Below are 25,043 nucleotides of genomic sequence, written 5' to 3'. Positions count from 1 at the left end.
GTGGGCTTGGAGTAGGGTTGAGGAAGGTGGCCTATCGCCCATCTTAATGGCCCAGGATGCTGAAGTCTCCCAGGAGATACTAGTCTCTACTTTCCAAGGCTAAGTAACATCAAATGTGGGCCAGAATGAGGAAGAGGACATCTAAGTGGAAAACCAGAGACATGGGGAGAGGGAGGACAAGGAAACACAGTAAGGGACCCAAGTAGCCTTAATGTCTCTCTGCATTAAGACAGCCATTTCTCTTGCGGTAACAAGATGCCGGTCACCAGCTGACACAGCAGAGCAGCCAAAACTACAGGAGCCCCAAGTTCAACTCCCTGTAGCTGATGGCGGTGTGGATACGCCGAATATTGGGCAAAACAGGAAATAAAAACCTTCTATTGTTACATCCAGGAAAACTTTCTCCAACAGAATCACACCATACTTTGGCTTCACGCCCACTAAACACACAAATCTAGAAGATTCTGAGGGTTGGGTCTTTTGTTCTGAAGTGGTCCCCGAGGAGGCAGTGGGGCAGCCACACCACACGGGAGCGATTACCTGATGGCTGTTACTTCCCTTCCCCTAGAGTACTCCTTGACCCTGAGGTTTGAGGCAGTAACACACAGAAATCACAGCACTTTACAGTCTACATATGCATTTACAACCAGGGTGTGCACCATAGAGAATGCCCTATTCCAGAGGGTTCCTTGCCTGACTTAACATGATGCCGCTGCCTCTCTGAGATTCTTTTTTTTTTTTTTTAATTAGAAACAAGCTTGCTTCACATGTCAATTCCAGCTCCCTCTCCCTCCCCTACTCCCCGGCGCCCCTCCAACCTCCTTTCTGAGATTCTTAATCAGTGTTTGGAACTCAATATGTTCCTTAATCATGTTCCTATCACTCAGGGCCCCGAGAGTAATTTATTGAGACTTTTCCTATATACTATATTGTCTTCCCAAAGCCAAGGATAGAGGAGCTGGAAGGAATCATCACCCCAATTCAGAGATGTTGAAACCCACAGGGAAGGAAGACGCAAGAGAGTCAAGATGGGCCAGGACTTCACAGGTGTAGCCAGGAGCCCACAGGCTCACCACATCACAGCCATAGCTGGAATCTTGCAAGGAGAGCCAAGCTCCTCTGCTGACAGTCTAGCTGCTTTCTCTCTCATGGTTCTTTCTCAGTCAATGCTTGTAGCACTCTCTGCACTTCTGACCCCACAGTGACCTCTATGCTACATCTTATTTGATCTCAATTCATTAACACACACACACACACACACACACACACACACACACACACACACACACACTTGGGTGCGCGCTCATGCACATGTGTAGATATTGCTTACCTGCCAGCCAGAAGTTCCCAGGTGTTGAGCTCCCTCATTAGCGCTTGGGTTTCTTCTTTTCCCATCCACTATCCTGTCCAGGCACCCCAGAGCTAAATGCATAAGCTCCTGACCTGTCCCTGGGAGCTACAGCCCGGAAAAGCCTCCCTGAGAGACATTCCTGACCTTCAGACCTGCCTCAGTCATAGCTGGCCCCATTCCTGTGACAGGCACTTCCTGCCTGGGTGTTTACCTTGCTGGGTGCCCAGAGCCCAGGCAGGGTGGCAGCCACACTCCTGTCCAGAAACCGGGCAAGAGGGGAGGTGCTACTGAGGTGAAGGCTGGACGTGACTGGAACGGCCCCCGAACACGAGGTAATATCGAAAGCAGACTAAAAGGGGTGTCCCCACAACTGGCTGACCCACCCCCAGAGCCTGAGACTGGGAAAAGGTTTGGGGTCCTCTAGGGTTCTGGTCATTTTGTGCGTGTATGCATGTGTGCCCAGGTGCACGCACACGCATGTGCTCATAGAAGCCAGAGGTGGATGCTGGGCATTTTCCTCCAGTGCACTCACCTTATCTTTTTCCCATTCAGCTGGAGCTCATCAGTGGGCCAGGCTGAATTATCAGCCATGCCCAGATCTCATCCGCACCCTTCTGTCTCAGCCTCCCATTGTGGGGATCAAAGGAACTCACATCTAATACAAGATGCCCGGCTTTTTATGTGGGGGCTATGGATCTGAACTCAAGTCCTCGTGCATATATGACAAGCACTTTGCCAACTGAGCCAGCCCTTCTCATCACTCCTTCGCATGGCCATCAAGGCTCAGCTTGACAGCTTCCAGGCAGGGGACACCAGCTGCTCTCTGAGGGGTCTTAATCCATTACTGCTATTACAGTGAATCATTAGTAGTGATGGCTTCCTTCTGCCTGGTGTTTACCACATAACAGGCACTCAACAGGCATTGCATAACCTTTCTGTGTAGCCTTGAGCTCTCATTACAAGTTGAGAATTATTAGGACAATTTTAAAGACACATATGCTTATAGACATGGACCATCTTGCCCAAGGCCACATAACCAGCAAGTTGCTTCAGGATTTCAACCCAGACCAACTGGAACCAAAACCTCGGCTCTTAACCCATTGCCTTCATTCATCAATGTTAATAGCCACACTGGCCGTATTTATGTAAGCCTCATATGAGCTATTGTCTTTGTGACCTACCACTGGTAACAAATTAACCCAGCCTGTACTGCCAAGAAGCAGAGCACACTTGTAATCTGGGCTTCTGTGGGCCAGGAATCTGGGCAGGACTTGGCAGCACTCTCAGCTCAGGGTTTCTCACTGGCGGGAGTCAATGTGGCTGAGGGCTAGGACTCTTTTCAAGGTTTCATGGGAAAGGCTGCTCTTCCAGGCCTCCTGGGGTTGTTGGCAGATCTGCATTCCTCCTTGGGGGTTGCTAGACAGAGGTCCAGTTCCCTGCTAGACTTGGCTGGGTGCCTGCTCTGTTTTGTTTGTTTGCCTTTCTGCAAATGTGGCCGCTTTCTTCATTGAGAGTACAGAAGATTCCAGAAGACAGTCACAGCCTCTCTCTCTCTCTCTCTCTCTCTCTCTCTCTCTCTCTCTCTCTCTCTCTCTCTCTCTCTCTCTCTCTCTCTCTCTCTCTCTCTCCCTTTCCCTCTCCCCTCCTTCTCTCTCTTCCTCCCTCTCCTCCTCCCCTTCCCTCCCTCCCTCCCTCTCTCTCTTTCTGTCTCTCTCTCTCTCCCTCTCCCCCTCCCTCCCTCTCTCTCTTTCTGTCTCTCTCTCTCCCTCTCCCCCTCCCTCCCTCTCTCTCTTTCTGTGTCTCTCTGTCTCTGTCTCTGTCTCTCTCTCTCTGTCCACTTTATTGCAGCAGGATCTATCGTTGGACCTGGAACTAGCCAATTTCAATTAGCTTACCCTGGGGATCACCTGTCTCCTCATGGGAACCTTTTATGGCCTGGGAAACTAAACTCCGCTCTTTATGTTTGCGTGCCAAACACTTTATCAACCCCACAGACTTTGGTGAGGAGCTCATGGAGATGACATCACTTTGCTATGTTCTGCCTGTCAGAAAGCAGCCATTAGGTTCACCCCACATATCACGGTAGGGCACAGATGCAGGAAGTGGGCATCAGTGGATCTCAGATGTCTGCCTAGTGTGGCATGCGGTTGCCACAAAATGTTGGTTTTGGTTTTGCCACTGAAAGCCAGATGGAAGTGATCTTTCATCCATTCATCCCTCCTTTTTAAAAACAAAACATCGGCCTGGTGTTGGTGGTGCACGCCTTTAATCCCAGTATTCAGGAGGCAGAGGCAGAAGCAGTCGGATCTCTGTGAGTTCAAGGCCAGTCTAGTCTACAGAGCGAGTTCCAGGACAGCCTTCAAAGCAATACAGAGAAACCTGTCTCAAAAAACCAAGAACCCCCCCCAAAGCAAGACATCTACATCCTAATTAACTATAAATCAAATATTACACATACAGGTAGATTAGGGCAGTCACCCAAACACTTGCCCAGTCCCAAACTCTCTCTATACAGGTCAGTAAACTTTTTTAGGGCTTTACACTTTCACTACCAAGTACATTTTTATTTACTAATCCATCAACACACACACATCAAACCAACCAACCAAAAAACAAACAAACAAAAAATTAATAATGACTCAGCTCTTGAGCATATACTCTAAAATCCATAACCTCTTTCAGAGATATTTGTATATTCATGTTTATTGCTGTTTTAGAGCAAGAAAGTGGGACTAACCTAGATGTCTGCCAACAGATGGAGAGATAATGAAAATACAGCGCATACACAAAATGGAATAACTTGGGTAGACAGAAAAATGAAATTTTCAGGAAAGTGTGTTGTGGGATATTTGTACACTGTGTGAAGATATATTTCTGTGATTGGTTAAATAAAGAGTTGAATGGTCAATAGCTAGGTAGGAGGTTTAGGCAGGTCTTCCAAGCAGAGGGGGGAAATTGGAGATGAATCCAGGTGCACTTGAGAGATGCCGGGAGACATGGAAGAAGCAGGATGGGCAGGCGGCATGTGAGAGGAAGAAGATGAACAGAAATGGCTTAATTCAAGTTATGAGCGCTAATTAGGAATAAGCCTAAGCTAAGGCCAAGCTTTCATAATTAACAATAAGTCTCCATGCCATTATTTGGAGGTTTGCTGATGAGGCAGAGAAAGATTTGTTACAAAAGTGGATGGACTCAGAGAGTACACTATTCAGTGACTCAGAAAGAAAAGAGACTGCTTTCTCTCCCTCATATGTGGTCCTAGCACATAATGTGCACACATGTATACATGCAAGCAGTTATAAGTGTGTGAACTAATTTGTCTAATTATCTTCAGAGGTTAGATACTTTGCCCAAGGTCACATGTATTTTCCTGAACACACAGAAATGGTGGGCATTTATTTCTGTAAAAAATACACATTTCTTTCAAAAGCAAGGCAAACCTCCAGGTGCCACAAATGAATACCTAACTCCACTGTCACCTGGATAAACTACTATGAATAATCTAGATGGTGTTTGTTTTACTTATTTTATTTATGTGTCTCTCTGTGTGTATGTCACCTGCATATGGGTGCCTTTGGAGACCAGAAGAGGGGGTTAGATCCCCTAGAGCTGTAGGTACAAATGGCTGCTGAGAACTGAACTCAGGTTCTCCACAGGACAATAAGGGCTCTTAGCCAATGAACCATCTTCCCAGTCCTTCCTTCCCTCACTCCCTTCCTCCTTCCCTCCCCCTTCCTTCCTTCCTCTCACCCTTTCTCTTTCTTTCCTTCCTTCTTTTTTTGTTTTTTCTGCTGTCTTTCCTTCTTTCTTTCTTCCTTTCAAATCTGCACATGTGCATGACGTCTGTATATACGTGTGAGAGTATGTTCATGTGTGAGAGTGGGCATGCCATGGCATGTGTGTGGAGGTCTGAGGACAACCTTGAGTATCGGTCCGTTCCTTCCACAATGTTGGAGACAGGGTCTCTTTTTTTTTTTTTTTTTTTTTTTTTTTTTTGGTTTTTCGAGACAGGGTTTCTCTGTAGCTTTGGAGGCCGTCCTGGAACTCACTTTGTAGACCAGGCTGGCCTCGAACTCACAGAGATCCGCCTGCCTCTGCCTCCCGAGTGCTGGGATTAAAGGCGTGCGCCACCAACGCCCGGCTGAGACAGGGTCTCTTGCTGGTCACTACTGCATGCACCAGGCTCACTGGCCCTCAAGCTCCCAGAGATTCTCCTATCTCTGCCTCCCATCCACCACAAGAATTCTGGGATTCAGATCCTGTTCCCACATCCAGCTTTACATGGGTTCTGGAGTCCTGAACTTGGGTCCTCATGTTTGCATAGAAAGCCACCCCTTTTGTTTGTTTGTTTTAAACGAATGCATACAAGAACACAAGAATCTGAACCTTGCAGATGCAACAGGAAACTTGAAAAGGACTTCTAGTGCAGAAGCTGAAAAATGTCCCAGGCTATGGAGAGAAATTAGATTTGCTTTACAGGAAATAGAAGCATGCATTGGAGCCACATACGAGGTCTAATTCGTAGCTGCTCATGATAATCAGAAATCCCAACATGGAAACTGAAGAAGGCATTTGAGAATCCTCAAATTTTGGAAGAGGCAATTGTGGGGGAGGGAGGCCTCTGTAACCCAGACACCAGTAAGATCGACTCATGGCACCTGGATGAGGATTCCCCGTAAGGATGAGCTGACAGGTGAAACACTTGAGGCAGCCTAGCACAAAGGGGAGACTCTCAAATAAATGAGAAGGGTGGCAAACAAGGAAATCAAAACAAAAGAAAAACAGAAAACACAGAGTCTAAAAGCAGTTGTGTGAGCTTTTTATCCCTACTGTGATTCCAAAGATATGGAAATTAAATATTTTCTCTTATTTCTTTCTGTTAAGTAATAATAACCAAGCAAGCTAGACATCCATGAATATGTGAGCCGACTGGAGGAGGAGGTTAGGACCGGTTGTGTGTGAAGATGATAGGTGTTCTGCTGGGGTTAGCAGAGGCCTTAAACAACAGAAACTTATTGCCTTACAGTCATAGAGGCTCAAAGTCCAAGATGTGATTGCATTGAGGTGGGTCTCTTTTGAAGTCTAGAATTGAAGTGCCAGCAGGTTTGGTTCTCGGCTTGCAGATGCCTGGATTCTCCATGTCTTACTGTGGTTTTTCTTCTGTGTGTGCCCAACTCAGTCATGTAATATCCTCTACTTACAAGGCACCAGCCAGATACCAGCCCATACCTCATTTTATCTTTTCTCTTCATAGATGTATTTCCAAAGGCAGTCACACTCTGAGGTATTACAAGTTAGATCATAAGACACCCCCCCCCCAGTTTAGGAATTGTTGGGTTACTCAGTTAAGTTCGTGATATTTTGGACTCCTGTTCTTTTGTTTTTTACTTTTAAGTCCAATTCTGCATATTTCTGATGATGTGACATTGATTTGGTTGCCTTGTTTTCTCTTTTGTGAAACAGACGTGACAAACAGTATCAATGTCATGGGGTTGCTATTAGAATTAAACAAATCCATGCATACAAAGCTTAAAAATAAGCACATGGCTGAAACGATGGCTCTGTGGTTAAGATCACTCCATGTTCTTCCCGAGGACCTGGATTCGATTCCCAGCATTCACATGGCAGCTCATACCTGCCTGTAACTGCATTTCCAGGAATTTCTATGTCCTCTTCTGCTCTCTATGAGGACCAGGCATGCACATGGTAAACATACATACCTGCAACTGAACATTTCTACACATAAAATAGTAAAATAAAATAATTAAGTACAAAACGTTTAGAGAAATAAAGAAGGGAAACCTATAAAAACAAGAACGGGAAATTTCTGAGCTCCAGAAGCCCCTCTGGGGAACAGAAGGGTGACGGTCAATCCTCTTATTTTTTCCATGCAGATTAGGGACAGATTTCCCACCTAGGAGAGACCATAAGGCTCTCCCATTCTGTCTGTTGGCCAGAGACAAGGCTTTGGATTCCCTATGGTAGGAGTTAGCTGAAATTCCTGCATCGTAAGTTTAGTTTTGAAATTGTCCTACATCCTAGAGAACACAGATTTTACAAGATTAAAGATTAATGTCTAAGCAAAAGTAGCAATGGCTAAGAGAGGGTAAGAGACAAGAAAGCCTTGGCTCTGTCTGTTCCAAGGGAGTTACCCTTGTATAGCTTGCTCTTGTGGAGGTATAATCCCTGGCAATTATACATTGTTGGGTTTTTTATTTTAATTATTTTAAAAAGCAGATTCAGAGAACAAAGGAGAAATTATAAGACTAAAATTATTTTTGAAAATCCTAACTAGCTGGGTGTGGTGGTTCACACCTTCAGTTTCAGCACTCAAGAGGCCAAGGCAAGCAGATCTTTGTGGGTTCCAGGACAGCCAGGTCTATATAACAAGCTCCATCACTATGAAATGAGACCCTGTCTTAAAGAGAAATTTGAGCTAAATAAAACTTTTTAAAAAATTTAGACTCAATTTTTGATTTAGTGATTTGGGAAATGGGCTTGGGGAAAGTCTTGAGTGAATCAGCAGGAGGTAAAGATACAGAAAATATGCAAAAGGTTCAAACCCAGCCACAGGGAGGAAAAAAAAAAAAACAGGAAAATGGAGGAGCTATTACCCAGGCCATTGTGAGGGAGAACACCGGAAGTGGAGGAGAGGGAGTGCTCAAAGAAACAGTGAGTGAGTGAGGAGTTTTCAGAGTGGAAGGAAGAGTCCTGAGTTTGAAAGCATGCTGAGTCCTAGGCCAGCTCAGTGGAATTAACAACTGAATTCACATTCAACCCAGAATGCAGCTGCCAGATACCAGGGATAAAAGGAAAAATCCTAAATGTCTTCAAAGAGCAGACATCAGTCAGCATGACCTCAGTGAGCCAGGCACTGTCCTGCTACCACGAGGCTTGCCTGCCACACTTGCTAACTCCCTTTCAGAGAGGACTCTGCTGAGATGCTGTCTCTGCCTGGAGACATTTTCCTCTTCTTCTCTGGGCTGCCTCAAGAGGTCCTCCTGACCCCACTAGTCCCTCAGTAAATTACCACGGCAATCTGCCCTGCTATTGTCCCTGCCTTTGCCAGCTCAGCTCCTCCCACATAATTAATAAGCAACTTGGAGACCTCAACTGTGACATTCCTGTCTCTTCCTTCCCAGTGAGTGTGGTGCTAGCTATGCTGAATTGCTTAACAAAATTTTGTTGAAGCAAATTTGGAGTTTGTATTAAGAGATTTTTTTTTATAGATTTGAAGCACTGGGCTTAAGAGACAGGAAGGCATTGGGGAAGAAAGTCAGACACACCCACACCATAGAACGTGGATGTGGGCTCTCAAAGGAGACTCGTCAATGAATATTCTTCAACACTTAATCTGTTGCTCCTTTGGACCTAAATATAAGTTAAGTTTGCACGTGGGATCAAGCATATCCACACTGTTATTTTTCCACTTGGTAATCCTGCTAGGACAGAGTCACTAAGCACCCTTATGCCATACTTTAATATTAAAATAGGTTCCCACATCCATATGTGTGCATGTATATAGAGGCCAGAGGACAGCTTCCCACACTGTCACTCACATGCTATCCACCTTCCTTTTTTAAAATTTATTATTACTATCATTATTGTTGTGGTGGTGGTGTTTGAGACAAGGTCTCATAGTCCTGACAATCCTATACTTTCCATGTAGACCAGGCTGGACTTGAACTCACAGAGAACCTCCTGCCTCTGTCTCCCAAGTTCTGGGATTAAAGGGGTGAGTTACCATATTTAAAGGGGTGGCTCACCATATTACTGTCAGCCATATTTTAAGATGGGGGTCTCTCACTGTCTTGGAGCTTACTGGCTAGGCTAGACTGGCTGATCAGAGAGTGTCAGGGCACCTCCTTGTCTCTGCCTCTGGAGTGTTGAGATTACAAGTGTGCATGCCACCATGCACAGATTTCTGTGTGAGCTCTAGCGGCCCAGTTCATGTCTGAGTCTCATGACCCTTGATAGGTCTTTCCCATAGCACCCACCTTCCCTCAGTGTTGTACACTGTGTACTCTTCTGCTCGTGCTCTCTGTGTCATCTGTGGCTCAGGGAGGGAAGGTTCTCCAGACTTCTGCTGAGTGGCTTCTTCGTGTTAATCTTGACGTCGCCCTCCTCTCCCCATCCCTACCCTGCTGCCCGCTGAGAGCTGTGGTCCAGAGTAGCTTTTTTGGGAGCAGACAGGTAATGGTCAGTCATTCTTCTGTCCTGCCTTCAATGCTGATATGAGACAGAATCCCTGCCCAGGAGACCGCAAGCTTCTCATTCTGCTTTATGTACTGGTCAGAGATGAAGGGGCTTTGGATTCCCTGTGGCAGAAGTTGGCTGAATCCCTTCATCAGAAGGAGTTTGGTTTGAAGTTGCATGCATGCACTCTAGAAGACACAGGTTTTTACAGGGTTAAAATATAAGGTTTGTGTGTGGGTTCATGCACACGAATGTGGTGCCCTTGGAGTCCAGAGGTGACACTGGGTCCCTGGAGCTAGAGTTACAGGCAGTTGTACCCAGCTCCATATGGGGGACTGTGAACGAATCCCAAGTACTGAGCCATCTTCAGGCCCTAATTTAATTTTAATACATTTACAATATTATATTTGTACGTAATGCACCGTCATTACACACAGACAGACAGACAGACAGACACACACACACACACACACACACACACACACGTCTCTTACCCCCTCTTTCTCCAAACTAGCCCCTTTCTTCCCCTCAAGCCTCCTGCCCTTTCCTTCCCCCCTTTCTCTCTCCCTCCCTTCCTCATCCTTTGGTCCTACAGTCCTTCCATCTCCTCTTCTACAATGTTCCCTGGGCCCTGGAGAGGATGACATGGACGTCCCATTTAGGGCTAAGCACTCAGCTGTCACTCACTCTCAACCAGCTATGGGTCCCTTCTTTGACCATCTCTTTAGGATTCTCAGTTATTGACAAAACTCTTATTCCAGTTCTTGAGACTGCACGGCAGCATGCAATTCAAGAGACACTGTGTGGGGCAAGATGTGCCAGGAGCTCGGGAGTGGAGAGAAGCATCCCTGTCCTCTGCCCTAGTCCCCAGGATCTAATGGCTTGGAGCCCTGCTTCCCAGCCTACCTGGGTCGCTGGCAAGAATGAGCAAAGTCCCTGGAGAATTGAACCCACTGTTTTGAATGCCCTACTCTTCTGCAGCTGCCTTGTCTGGGGTTTAAGTCAATGGCCTATGTTGTCCTTCTCCCAGGACCTGCTATGAGCACACCAGAGGTGATTTCTCTCTCTTACCTCCATGGAATAAGGTCTGCCTCCTAAAAATAGCCCCAAGCTATTGGGCAGCTAGGCTCAGAGAAGGAGATGGCTTATGTGAATAGCTGGCTTTGACTTCTTTTGTTTTAAATCCCTGTTCAGGTTAAAAGTGAGAATGAGCGGGTCCTCTCCCATTTGAATCATAAGCTCAAAGGGATTGTCTTATAACCTGGGGAATTATCTCCATGCTTCCAGGGACAGCACTGTCCACAGTAAATGAACAGAGAGGACTTGAGAGGAATTAAGGCATGATGAAGCAGAGGTGACTATAGCACAGCTTTAGAAAGTGGGGAGCATAGTAAATTAGGAGTGGCTTGTCCCTAGCAGCCTGAAGAGTTGATGGGCAATAGGACCTGGTGACAGCAAAGTCACTGTGGCCAATGCCCAAGTTAACAGCTGCGTCTGTCTGTCATTCCAGCCAGCCTGCCCAGGGCAGCTGGGAAGGTGAGAGGAAGGAAGATATTATGGAAGAAAGGAAGACAGGGTTGTAGGAGTGAGTACCAGCAGAGCAGGAAAGTCTGGGGTGTCGTACGCAGGGACCCCAAGCAGTCGTGTGAACACCGCTATCTTGGCTGGTCTCCACCTATGGCCATCTAAGTGTCTGTGTGAGCATGGGCCTCTGTTTATGCTGTGGCGTTCAGCACAGCAGGACCCATTCGTCTCCTGGACTCAGCTCTGGGCCGCTATGGTTCCTACCACAACTTAAAGGTGGACGCACCCTCAGCCCCCAGGCAAGTGTCTTCCAGTCTAGAGTTCTGAAGGCGTGACAGCTGCCAGCTCATGCGTAAGCTTGCTTGCCTATGAATACGCTTAGGTAAGGTCCCTAGGTCAGGAGAAAGTTTCAGGAACACCCACTCCTGGCAGCAGAAGCTGGGGGAAGGATAGAAAGGAGGGAAAAGGAGAGTTCCCTCCACACTAGCAGCCTCTCACAGAGCTTGCCCCCCCAAATGTGAAGGGGGTGCACAGAAGAAAAAAAAAAACAAGAAAAGCCCAGATCCTACTTCCTGACTGGGCCAGCTGTCAAAGATACAGAGGAATGATAGGAGGGTACCCCTGAGGTTTCCAGGTTCTCAAGTCCCAGGACGAGGAACTGCACTAAGGACACTTGGTAAGTAAAATAGTTTATTAAGAAAGAGAAAGACGTCTGAGGATGGGAGTGGGCCAGTGAGCGGGGGTGGGGTGGGGGGGGTGGGGGGGTCAGTCTTGTGCCCCTTTGTAGGTGTTTACACAGCATCCACAGTGTTGGCATACTGCAGGCATTTGTCTGCACGCTGTGTTTGTTACCCACAGCTTATCAGATAGGGAATGTTCTCCAGTCTTTCATGCCAACTGGCTCCTTTCATATATCATTCTTGTTGTCTCTCTGCATGTCTTTATTCTTTTGTTACATAAACTAACAATGAAGTTGGTATGTACATGGAGGAGTACAAGAAAGTAAATAAACAGCATCTGTAATAACACTAGTTAAAACTGAGCTCCAGTGGTGCTTATTTACTTACTATAAACCTGGGTGTGGTAGTGCATGCCTATAACCTCAGAACTTGGAAAGCTAAAGCAGGAGAATTAGGAGTTTGAGGCCAGTCTGGGATACATGTCAAGCTCTGGGCCAGCCTGAGCTACATGTGAGACTGTCTTGAAAAACAGGGAAGTAAATGAATGTTAAAATTAAAAATAGCAATTCTGTGCACAAAAGACAACTGCTATGTTCCATTTGTGGCACCATGCTAAGTTTGGGGAATGCATCAGTGCATATTTTCTTTGGTTTTATCTTTTAACAGAGTTTTAAGCATTTAGTAAACTTACCGAAGTGCAGCTCTCTTTGCCATCTTGTATCCTACTTCCTCTTGCATTACATAGCATTTAAACAAAACTTTGTTTATACTTCTTCTCTGTGGCGTTTCTGAAGCAGAGTCTCATTCTGTAAGCCAGAGCTGGCCCAGAACTCTTGTATCCCAGACTAGCCTCTTACGAGGACACTCTTGGCTAAGCCTCCCACATGCTAATGTTACAGATGTGAGTCATCACGATGGACCATTTTCTTAGTCTCCTATATTTAAGGCACTCTGAAACAACACTCTCCAGGGACCCACTGGTCAGCTGGTGGGAAAACAAGGGGTCAAAGGAAGTGTGTCACGGGGGTGAGGGTGGGGGAGCAGGAGGGAGGGGGGTGGGCTTTGGTGTTTCAAAAGCTGAAGTCAGGCCCAATGACTCTTCCTTTTCCTGATGCCTGTGGGTCTGGATGCAGAACTCTCAGCTACTTCTTTGGCACCATGTTCCCTGCCATGATGACAATGGACTAAACCCCTGAAACTGTAAGCCAGTCCCCAATTAAATGCTTTCTTTTATAAGAGCTGGGCATGGTGTCTCTTCACAGCAACAGGACACTGACTGGGACAGTGAAGCTTCCACGGAGAAATCCCAAGTACACATTAACTTGACTTACCTTTCAGAACTAGTGAGAGAGACAGAGGCTAAGACCAGAGCATGAAGACCCAGAAGAGGCCACAGAGAAGGGACACTGAGACCAGGGAGGTGGGCAGGTGTGGCAAACTTCCCAGGAAATGAAGAACTCAGTGTTTGTGCTTAGCTCTGAGCCAGGGAATATTCTAGACCTGAGCAGTCAATGGGAAAATATCATGAAAGGACTTTGTCCAGTTTAAGAAAGGAAATAAAAGGGAGCCTTTTCTCCTTCTTTGGTCAAGACTAAGACAAAAAATATGATTTGAACCAAGTTGACTTTATCTGCCTTTTGATGTGTCCTGTCTTCAGCCCATCCATGTCCTGCAGAGGACGGAAACAAAGTAGGATATGCTTTCAGCTTTGTGCCCCAAGTGACTTGTCCCTCTGGGAAAGACCGTGGAGCCTTGGACATGGTGGGGCCAGAAGATAAGAGTGCATCACCAGGGGCTGACATCTACTAGGTCTATAACCTACCAAACGCTAGGTTAAAGGTCAGATGGGTTATCTGCCAGGGTCCTTATGGATGACAGCCATCTGTCCATCAGTGCATGGAGATACCAATGGTGTGTCAGGAAGTACCTCAGATTAGAGCAAGAAGGCACTGAAGATCTTTGCTCTCTGTAGGTAGCTGTTGAACAAGAGAGGGGGTGGGGAATGGGATATATTTGGAAATTGACATGGCCATGAGAACATGTGTGGGTGTGTTTGAAGGGAAATGGAAATAGGGAAACTTTTAGAGGCAAAATGAGGATTTTTTTTTTTTGGTTTTTCGAGACAGACAGTTTCTCTGTATTGCTTTGGAGCCTACCCTGGAACTCGCTCTGTAGACCTGGCTGGTTTCGAACTCACAGAGATTCACCTGCCTCTGCCTCCCAACAAAATGAGGATTCTATAAGGTATTTTGAAGTAGTTTTTGGCTACAAGGATTAGGAAGAAGGACGGCTTCCATCTGATGTTCGTCAGGATAGTTGTTCTTGCAGCATTTTCTGTGTGAGTGGGAGCTGGCCTTTGTGTTCTGAAAGGGCCTTTCCTAACTGCTATCAGATATACATATGTCCTGACTGGGTTTTTAATTTTATTGTTTTGTCAACTTGACACAATTGAGAAAATGTTCCATCAGATTGGCCTGCGGCTAAGCCTCTGGGGGCATTTTCTTGATTAATGGTTAGTGTGTGAGGTCCTGTCCACTGAGGGTGGTACGACCCCTGGGCAGCTGGTCCCAGAAGCAAAGTGAGCGAGCCACTAGGAACAAGCCAATAGTCAGCGATCCTCCAGGGGTCTGCTTCCTGCCTGGAGTTTCTGCCCTGACTTCCTTTAGTGACGGAATAAACTACGGTTGCTTTGATCATGGTGTGTATCACAGTGATGAAGAAGCAGACTAAGTGGGGTTGGAATGGAAAAAGAAGAGACTAGGAAAATGCACCAGTCCCCTGTTTCAGAGCCTTCTGCCTGATGCAGTGCTGTGGTCAGGGTCTCACGGAGGGGACTCCATTTGACTTCTGAGCACTTTCACAAGCTTAGGATCGACATGAGAGTTTCACCTTCATTTTCAGAGGACCTGAGGGTCTAAGAGGTCATTTGGCTGAGCCAGAAGGCAGCCAAGATCTACGTGCCTCCAACCTGTTTCTCCCCAGGAATATTACATTTTCCCAAACCCCAGGAAGTCTGTTCCCACTGAGTGTTGCTCAATGCATCCATTTGTAAGAAACAACTTGACTCATGCTGCCCCAGCTCATCTCTGATTCAGGAGTGACTGGGTTGGTAGCTGGCAGATTAATGAGAGACAGCATCCTAATTAGGCCAGGGCTGGGCCTGGACTCTGACATTGTCCCTGAAGTGTGCCTTGTCAGGTGAGTGGGAGGCAAATAGGAACACTCCTTTATAGGCACGAACTGACAACGGGGGTGAGACTGGAATCCAGGCCAGGGTACTACAGGAGCCACAGCGACCTTCTAGAAACCAGATCCCCACTCCCTGTCCTTAGGAGTCCAGACCTTTCTGGATCCTGTTTGGCACACGCTCCTGGAGGTATGGCTCATCTCTAAATTGACCCATATAACCCTCTGTTGACAATCAGGAGTTCTTGCTGCCGGGACATTGTGTGAAGGATGTTGTGGTGAGTGGGGAAGCTTCCAGTGAGATCAGTTTAAAGAGCGTGCTGGTCTTAAAGAATGTCAGCCCATGCTGGTGGAACACACATCTTCATGGGTTCTCGGGTACCTGGAGTGCATGTAGGGTGGGGACAGGAGGGGAAGGGGACTCAGATCAGCAACTGGAGTCGCTGATTCTACTCTTGAATGACTTGCTCTAAACTTCTAAAGAGAGCGCTCAGGGCATCAGTTCCGTGTGATTGAAGGCCCCCATCAGTTTAGGATTGGAATGCCATCAAGCCCTGGATCTAGGTGGAGTTGTTTAACTGGCTGGAGGTGGTTTTTCTTGGGGGAGAGGCTGACTACACTTTGGGCGATGGCCCTGCACAAGGCTGCCTTCCTGGGGCTGGCATTCACCTACGGTAGACAACTGCTAGTCCTTGTAGAAAAGGTATCATTCCAGGGCTGGAGTTCAGAGGCAGTGTCCATCCAGACTAACTCAGAACCACTAAAACCTCACTAACTGACTCAGATTACCTAAAAACTGACTCAGAACAGAGGCTTTCCTGTGGATAGCCACACAGACCTCCCCATAACTACTGACATTTGACTTTTCTTTGGGGTCCCGGAGGACAGGGCCTGGTTGTTTGTGATTCCTGGTATTGAGAAGGTGCCAGTTTGTAAATTATCAAACATCTCCTTGAAGAGAAGAAAGCAAGTGAACCAGCAATGAGATCTCTGGCTTGGCAAGATAGGCGCCGGGCTGTTCCCCAGCAGGAAAGGACGAGGAGGCAGGGAGACCCTCGGCTGAATGTCTCTGGGGTGTGTGGGTTGTGGCATCTGACAGGTCCCGGCTCAGAGCCACGTGCCTCTGCCACCTGAGGCTGTGTACTTGTGGAGAGCCACCTACCACCTTCCTGACCCACTTTTCAATTTCCTGTGACAGAGCACCGATGCCTGCTTTCCTGGGTATGTGGGAGAGGCAAACTTCCTCATGGAAGACGCTCTGAGCTTGGAAGCCACAGCTGTGTCTATCAGCCTTGGGTAATCTTAGGGAGGCCCAAATGAAATGCTGTTATATAGTCCTTTCTGATCTACTGGTGATTTCTTGCATTGAACGCGAACTGTACTAAGTCTTGCCTTATACTGAGCAGCAGCCCCCCCCGTACCCTCTACCCTCCATCCTCTTCCGATCCTATCTGGGCTCATCCATTGCTGATGGAGGGGGCCTCTATGGCCGCCTCACTTAGCCCGCTGCTTACTATGATGAGAGAGAAATTTTGTAACAGTGAACAATCTTTTAGGAGATTACGAAGGTCCAGAACTGAGTTTGGGTGGGTGAGTGTGGAGACCAGAATTCAGCCTTGGGTGTCATTCCTCAGGGTCTCTCACTTTACTAGGAACTCATGCTTTAGCTCGACTGGCTAACCAGAGCCTCCCAGGGATCTGCCTGTCCCTACCTTCCCAGAGATTGCAAACATACTGTGTCAGGGCTGGCTTTGTTTGTTTGTTTGTTTTCCCAGTCAGTGTTTCTCTGTATTGTTGTGGAGGCTGTCCTGGAACTCGCTCTGTAGATCAGGCTGGCCTCGAACTCACAGAGATCCGCCTGCCTCTGCCTCCTGAGTGCCGGGATTAAAGGCGTGCACCACCAACACCCGGCAGGCCTGTTTTTTTTTTTTTTTTTTTTTTTTTTACCGGTTCTTGGTATAGAACTCAGGTCCTCATGCTTCCGAAGCGAGCATTTTACTGACTGAGTCATCTCCATCCAGTCTCAGAGTCTGAGTTTTTAACTCTTTAGTTATGTTCCATTGCATCATCTGGAAGTGACTGCCACTGTTTGGTGGCAGAACTGTGCCAAGGTGCCCCAGAAGGCCTTAGACACCTGCTCAAGTGCAGAGGATGGAGTTCAGAAGTGCCTTTGCACTCAGCTTGGCCACTTAAGCCTTGGTGACCATGGTACTAATGTCTACCATGTGCAGGTATTGGGAGGATTAAATGATGAATAATTATTTGTGAATAACAAAATTTCTAAATACAATTCACAAGGATTTCTAGATCTATTGTGTACTTACAGAACACAGGCCTTTTGTAAGGAACACGTGGGTAGGGGTTGGGAAGTTGTTAGTGGGTGTGGGGGTTTGGGCTGAAGGGGGGTGGGTAAGATACTTTGTTCTGACCTTGAAGCCCTTTTTCCTTGATCTTCTTCTCTCCTGGGCTCAGACTTGTCTCTACTATATAGGGTTTGACAGCTTAGAGAGAGATGAGTATCCTCCAGATGGACCCAGGTTAGCAGGAATCCACTGCTCTGTTGCCTCTACTCCAGTATCTCTCTATAAAAGACATCACTCTGAGTTTCGTGGGCTTGCAGAGGGCAACAAATCTGTGGGTTAGATGGAGTAATTGCTGTCAAATGCTCAGCCAGCCCCTGGCAAGGGATGTGTAGATATTGGCAATAATATTGACCTTTTCATCCCTGATCAAATACCCACTTCATCAGAACAGGCTTCTTGGCTCATTTTGTTTCTGGTCCATCCCAAGTTCCCAGAATACCACATGGCCCTGTGATGGGAGTGACTACATTTATTCTCATCCATAAAGAGGCTGGATGCTAAAGGAGAAGGTATCCAGAAAACAGTCATAGACACTGTGGAAACCAGACCCAGACTCCCATATAAACACTGCCAGGCCTGACCTGGCTTGCTTTCTGTTTTTATGGTAAACACTATGACCAAAGGAGGCCCATGGAGAAGGGGGTTTATTCAGCTGACACATCCCCATCCTGCTCTATCACAGAGAGAAGCTAAAGCAGGAACTGAGGCCACGGAGGAATACTGCTTACTTCCTGGCTTGCTTTCATGTCTTGCTCAACCTGATCCCTTAGACAACTCAGGTCACCTGCCCAGGAGTGGAGCCTATAGAGGGCCAGCCCCCCCTATGGAACACTGGTCAAGAAAATGCCCCCCACACATCCACAGGCCAATATAATGGAGGCATTTCCTCAGGTGAAGCCCCCTCTTGCCAAGTGACTCCAGCTTGTGTCAAGCTGACAAAAACTGACTGGCACATACTCTTGATCATATTACTTCTGCTGCCTCAGTCTCTAGGAGACACCATCACCACCACTACGTTGGTCACTATTGTCTGTTTCATCCAGATCTCTGTCTAGTCTCACATGGAGAACTGTAGCATGCTCATCTTCTACTCCCTGAAACTGAAAAAGGAACTTCCGGCAAGTTGATTAGATTGGATCAATCGCCTGCCTAAAAAACATCCTAGAAACCTTCTGCTTGCCTCTAGGCTAAAATGTAACTTTTGTGACCAGTAAGGTCATGCTAAGATGTTCAACATCATTAATATCACGGAACACAACCCAAACTATACTGGGCTATCCCTGCACAGCCACTGGGATGGCTAGAATTGAAAAGACATGATGACAATTGCTGGCTAGAGAGAGAGAGAGAGAGTGTGTGTGTCTGTGTGAGTGTGTCTGTGTGTCTGTGTGCCCTGTGTGCCTGTGTGTGTGCTTGTGTGAATATGTGTGTGAGTGTGTGTGAGTGAGTGTGATTGTGTGTGGGACTGGGACTCCTTTCACACCCAGAGAAAAGATGGAAATGCTAAAGTTGATGCAGGAAAGACTCAGAAGTAAAGTGCTCGCCCAGAATGCTGAGACTTTGTGTTCGAGCCCCAGTACTGTCAGGCGCTACATAGACCAGCTGTGGTTGAACATGTTTGTAATCCTAGTACTTGGTAGATATGGTTGAACATGTCTGCAATCCTAGTACTTGGTAGATGTGGTTGAACATGTCTGTAATCCTAGTACTTGGTAGATGTGGTTGAACATGTCTGCAATCCTAGTACTTGGTAGATGTGGCTGAACATGTCTGTAATCCTAGTACTTGGTAGATGTGGTTGAACATGTCTGTAACCCTAGTACTTGGGAGGTGGAAGCATGCAGATCTAGAGTTTAAAGTCATCCTGGCTCCATATTGAGTTCTAGGCTATCCTAGGCTACAAATTTCAAAGCAATAAATAAGTAAATGAATAAATAATGAAGTACCGATGCATGCTGTAACATGAATGAATCTTAGAAACAACATGCTAAAAGAGAGAAGCAAGGTACAAAGACCATGTACTGGGTGACTACTTGTATACGATGTATACAACAGGCAAAGCCAGAGAGAGAGTAGATTGAAGGTTTCCTGGGGCTTGGGCTGGGGTAGACGAGAATGACTGCTCACAGTTATGGGATTTGTTGGTGGGCAATGAAAACATCTGGAATTAGATGGTGGCAATGCCTGCACAGCCTTAGGATGGTCCTTTGAAATCGCTGTATGGCTCTTGGAGAAGCTGAATTGTGTATCATGTGTTATTATGCATCCCTTTTGAAAATGGAAAGTGGTCCTTCTCTGTAGGATGGACCATCTAGGGGATGTAGCTACTAGTTCTGGCCGCCAACCTCTCCCAGATCCCATCTTCTTCCCCTCTACACCATGCACTCCTGTCACATCACGGGCCTGAGCCATTGGCTCCGCATGTAGTTCTCGACCCCTGATGTTGTTCTGAAGTCACATCCCCCCTTTGAGCCCCAGGACTCGCTCATGCTTCTGTTCTGGTTCCTCCTGGAGACTCCTCTGACGCCCTCTTCCATTTCAGGGGTCTTTGTGGGTGTCCTTAGCTAACCTCCCACATGGTATACCGAAGGCCAGCTCAATGACATGGAGAAAGTTTTGGCCCCGGAGGCATCCTAAAAATCAACCTTTAAATTTAATTACAAGGCTTAATTTTCATTCAGGACCAACTTTTCGACTCTTGATCAAGTTTCTAAAACACTGAAATGTCATCTTTGTCTTCATTTTTTCTTCTAATTGTATTCAACTTTTTCTTATTAAGTTTTATGACAGTTATATTCATGGAGCAAAATAACAGTGTGCAGGCCTAGATTTTGTTTTCTTTAGTTTTGTTTTCTGTTTTTTAAAAAAACTGTCTCAGTCTAGCTCAGGCTGGGCATGAATTGCAAACACTCTTCCTGCCTCAACTTCTCATGTAGGCATGAGCCACCAAACCTAGCTTCAAGTCTCTCTTTTTTTTTTTTCCTGAGACAGTGTGTAACAGCACAGGCTGTCCTGGAACTCACCCTGTAAACCAGGCTGGCCTTGAACTCACAGAGATCTGCCTGCTTCTCCTCCCAAGTGCTGGGATCCAACGTGTGCTCCACCAGTGCCTGGCTTTATGTCTTATCTTAACATCTGTACTTACGTTCTGGGTAGGTAGGTCATCAAGTACATCCTTTATTGGAGATTACCTTGGCAACTGGTTCTCTCAGCCAACGGTGGTTATTCCAGCTAAGAAGTTACCTGTCAACTATTTGTCAACTATAGTCACCAAGCTATCCCCTGACTTCCCAGTTCTTTTCAGCAAATACTTATCCTTATTGTTGTTCATTTTCTTATAGCTCTAGGACTTCACTCAGCCCCATTAGTAGGTAGAGCCTATCTCTCCAGATCCACAGCCTCCCCTGCCTGCCTCAGGGCGGCACCCACACAGTGGGGGCAGCTGGTTTATCAGCCGCAGGCAGCTGTGAGAGCTGAGCCTGGGGAATGGAGGCGTTTTCTTCTTCTCTGGAACAGCTTTCTAGGGCTCTGGAGTTATAAAAGGCTCCCGTGTGTCATTCCCTGGCATCCGGACAGCTGCAGAGTGCCACTCAGCAAGCTCTTCTACTCTACACAAGCTTAGCAGCAGAAGGTTGTCACAAATCTGTTGTGAGGGGAACAGTTGACTTATGGCAGGAACCTAACACAAAACACACTTCTCTATTCCTGGATGGAGTCCTACCAGCACTGCTGCACAAGCGGCAAATGGGGCTTGGATATGAGAACAGAGACAGAAAATTTGAGGACAGGCCATCAGACAGGACCTGGTTTGCCTGTCAGATGAGTGCCACCTGACTCAGTGACTCTAGCCCCTGGCACAGGTATGACAACAGACAATGTATCTTCTCTTCCTGCCCAGATCTCAGGCCCATGGCGACCTGCCCTGTCCTGCAGAAGGAGACGCTATTCCAGACCGGAGTCTGTGCTTACAGAATCCCTGCTCTGATCTACCTGTCGAAGCAGAAAACCTTGCTGGCCTTTGCGGAAAAGCGCCTGACCAAGACCGATGAGCATGCAGATCTGTTCGTCCTACGAAGAGGAAGCTACAATGCAGATACCCATCAGGTCCAGGTAAGGCAGGACCCAGCTGCAGCAGCTCCAGCTGGGACGTCTCAACACACACTCACGTGGGTGCTGGGTGCTGTGGAACCAGGTGTAGATCTCACAGAACACAGAGGCAAGTCCATCCCTTGATGACTGAGATGCTGATGGGATCTAGGAAGCCTGGGAGGGCCCTGGAAACCCATTCAGGGACAGGATGGTTGATGGGTTCTAGTGCCCAACCCAGACCTGACTTGAGTTCACCAGGAGCAAGTCTTGTTGACTGACTTGCTTCATCACATGCCTGGCTGAGTTTCCCAGCATCCTTGAAAGCCCAAAGGTAGAGCAGTTCATTGTCATTTAACAGGGAGTGGTAGCCTTGCTTTAAGAAAACTTTATGCTTCCCCAGTCAGCTTAGGAGGAGAACTCTCCAAGAAAAAACGCTTCCCTTTTTAAGGACTTCTGCCATCCATCTACATACATTTCTCCAACAGCTCTCCCAGACTTCTCACCCCCCTGGCTGGTGGTTTAATCTCCGGCCCCAGAATCCACAGGGGGAACAGGAAGAAGCATCTAGCCGTAGGGGGTGTCAAAGTCATGGTGTTTCAGTGAGCGAGCCCTTATCTGAGCCCTATCAAGAGCTTTATAGCACTGAATTGTTTTCAGTAAACATTATCTCACAGCTGCCTGCTCCCAGGCTGTTGGGGAAGTCCTGTTATTTGCCTGTTATTTGTCAATAAAGTACTGTTGAGCCTATAGGAATCTAGATAGGTGGGGCTAGGAGTCCAGGAGGATTCTGGGAAGGAAAAACACAAGAGAGTTCGAGATGTAACCATTGAGGTAGGAAGCCCGGAAACCTCTCCGGTAAGAGAAATACTTAGATTAACAATTATGGGGTAATTACTTAAGTCAGAGGTAGCTAGTAAGAGACAAGCAAGGCCAACAGCTTCATAATGAATATAGCCTCCTGTGTGTTTATTTGGGACTGATGCGGATCTAGAACCAGGCAGAGCCCAGGCGACTGGCGGGGGATATACCAAAGCAGCTAGCAAGAAAAAGGCTTCTCTTAACACCAGGCCAAAGGGGAAGTGGGTCTCTGTTCAAGGTCTGGTGTCCCCACAATGGTCTTAGGCAACTTGATTATCTATTTCAGTCTCTCATTCTCAAAATATGAAATGGACCTAATGACCCTTCTCCTTCAGCATTGGGGGACTAGGCAACACAGTGGCCATCCATCTTTTGGCACTGTTTGTGCTCAGAGTCCTGGGGCAACTGATGTGGACTAGGGATGGACAGTGGCTGTGACATACATGCCGCAGGGAAGCTCAGTGTGAATCTTCAGTATCTGAGTTCATTGGTAGAGTCTCCTATGTAGGTGATGCAGGGTGACCCTCATTTTCTGTCTTGCATCAACCAGCTTACTGTGGTCCATACTAAGTCATTGCCTTTCAAGAGTTCTGGCCCAGCCAGGAAGAGGAAGGATGGGGTTAGGAATGGTTCCCACCATAGTTACCTACAGTTTTTTTAAATCACATTTACTTGCTGGCTTGTCTGTACGTGCATGCACTTGAGTAAGACAGTTCTCTCACCCGGCCACGTTGTGCGGGGGATTGAACCAGCCACCAGGCTTTGCGGCATGCCCTTTGTGCCTTGGGGGTCTGGCACGACATGGGTGCTCTGCAAATATCTGTTGGTGGGAAGCAAAGTAACAGAGCCTTCAGGGAGGGGAAGGGGGGAAGGGAGGAAAGGAGGAATGGAGACAGGGGAGGAGCCTGGCTCCTGTTGCGCTGGGGGAGGGTGGTGACAAATGGTAGGTGAATTAGTCCCTTCACAGCCTTTGACTCCATCACTCCATCTCTAAGATACACCTGCCCCATGGACCCCCAGAGAAGCTCCTGTCCTTGTAACGAGCAATTTCAAGTTTGCGGTTCTCTTTCTTAACTCTCCTTACATTCAGTGGCAAGCTGAGGAGGTGCTGACCCAAGCGCAGCTGGAGGGCCACCGCTCCATGAGCCCATGTCCCTTGTATGACAAGCAGACAAGGACCCTCTTCCTTTTCTTCATCGCCGTCCGTGGGCAAATATCAGAGCACCACCAGCTCCAGACCGGGGTTAATGTCACACGGCTCTGCCGCGTCACCAGCACTGACCACGGGAGGACCTGGAGCGACGTCCAGGACCTTACAGATACCACCATTGGCAACACCCACCAGGATTGGGCCACATTTGGCGTGGGGCCTGGGCACTGTCTGCAGCTGCGAAACACAGCTGGGAGCCTGCTGGTCCCTGCTTATGCCTACCGGAAACAATCCCCTATCCAGGCACCCGCCCCCTCGGCCTTCTGCTTCCTCAGCCACGACCATGGGCACACTTGGGAGCTGGGCCACTTTGTGTCCCAGAACTCACTGGAGTGCCAGGTGGCTGAGGTTGGCACTGGAGCTGAGAGGGTGGTCTATCTCAATGCTAGGAGCTACCTGGGAGCCAGGGTCCAGGCACAGAGTCCTAACAGCGGCCTGGATTTCCAGGACAACCAGGTAGTGAGTAAACTTGTAGAGCCTCCCAAAGGCTGCCATGGGAGTGTGATCGCCTTCCCCAGCCCCACCTCAAAGGCAGATGCCTTAGATATGTGGCTGCTCTATACCCACCCTACCGACTCCCGGAAGAGGACCAACCTGGGTGTGTACCTCAACCAGAAGCCACTGGACCCCACCACCTGGTCAGCTCCCACTCTGTTGGCAACAGGCAGCTGTGCCTACTCAGACTTGCAGAAGATGGGGCATGGCCCTGATGGCTCCCCACAGTTTGGTTGTCTGTATGAATCAGATAACTATGAAGAGATCGTTTTCCTTATGTTCACCCTGAAGCAAGCTTTCCCGGCAGTATTTGGTGCCCAGTGATCTTGCTGCATGTGGCCAGTGCTTGCTTCCTTGTGCTTCGAAACACCCATCTCTCTCTCTCTCCTCCCAGCATCCTGTAGACTTTTGAGCAGGGCTCTTGGGCCCTTTCTTTGGGAGTGTGTGGAGAGCTTGGTCTCCTGGCTCTTCACAGGCTTTGTAGTTCCAGTCTCCAAAGCGGGTTCACTTTCCAGCCCAGGAATCAAAGGAGCCTGGCTTTCTCCAGTCCCTTGACAGGGAAGGTGGGGACAGTACACACAGAGACTGTCATTCTGCATGTCAGCTGTCACTATGTTAGCTTAGCCTGCCTGTTTCCCCACTCCTAGTTATTGGATGAGTCTTAATAAATTATCCATCCCAGCCTATTTCTTCCTTGCTAATGCTTTAGGGTAGACAGCATCAGAACACTTTTTTTTAACCTAAGTCATTGTATTAATCTTAGAGGAATGTTCTAGCAAATTACCTCCAGTTTGGAGGTAACAAAACTTTTGTAACCCTTAAGCTTGCAAGTTCTCTGAGTGCCTCAGAACAGGGTCCCTTCTTGTCTCCTCCACATTCTGGTGACTTCCAACAATCCCTGTCATTTTTCACAGCTTATGGATGCATCACTACCTCCATGGGCTCTGTCTTCACATGGCTGCCTCTCCCCATGTCCTCCCCTCTGTCACTCAGGGCAAAGGCTGGTTGGTTTAGAATCCACTAGATGATCCAGAATGGGCTCATTCCCAACATCCTTCATCACATCAACAAAGATACTCCCCCTACATCCA

General features: G+C 47.5%; 2 protein-coding genes across 5 annotated transcripts in view; one reads left to right on the top strand and one right to left on the bottom strand.

Annotated features, from left to right (window-relative positions):
* The window catches only part of Ngef (neuronal guanine nucleotide exchange factor), a 92,751-nt gene extending 91,281 nt beyond the window's left edge, over window positions 1-1,470 (bottom strand). The window contains exon 1 of the mRNA XM_040753086.1: window positions 1,331-1,470. The gene's annotated coding sequence lies outside the window, so the exon portion shown is untranslated. The remainder of the gene's footprint in view (window positions 1-1,330) is intronic.
* An 85-nt stretch (window positions 1,471-1,555) lies between these two features.
* Neu2 (neuraminidase 2) lies at window positions 1,556-24,638 on the top strand. Of its 4 annotated transcripts, none has more exons than XM_040753090.1 (3): window positions 1,556-1,683; window positions 21,199-21,410; window positions 23,338-24,638. In XM_040753090.1, the coding sequence occupies exons 2-3, from the start codon at window positions 21,210-21,212 to the stop codon at window positions 24,274-24,276; spliced, it is 1,140 nt and encodes a 379-aa protein (XP_040609024.1). In that variant the 5' UTR covers window positions 1,556-1,683; window positions 21,199-21,209; the 3' UTR covers window positions 24,277-24,638. The 4 variants fall into 4 exon arrangements, with proteins under 4 accessions (XP_040609024.1, XP_040609021.1, XP_040609022.1 ...); XM_040753087.1 differs by lacking the exon at window positions 1,556-1,683 and adding an exon at window positions 11,057-11,747; XM_040753088.1 differs by lacking the exon at window positions 1,556-1,683 and adding an exon at window positions 14,862-14,949.
* The last annotated feature ends 405 nt before the right edge of the window (window positions 24,639-25,043 follow it).

This window comes from Mesocricetus auratus, unplaced genomic scaffold (genome assembly GCF_017639785.1).
Source record: "Mesocricetus auratus isolate SY011 unplaced genomic scaffold, BCM_Maur_2.0 Super-Scaffold_100010, whole genome shotgun sequence".
In the NCBI taxonomy this organism is placed as follows: Eukaryota; Metazoa; Chordata; class Mammalia; order Rodentia; family Cricetidae; genus Mesocricetus; species Mesocricetus auratus.
Note: the sequence above shows the minus strand (reverse complement) of the source record. Positions and strands in the feature narration are given on the sequence as shown.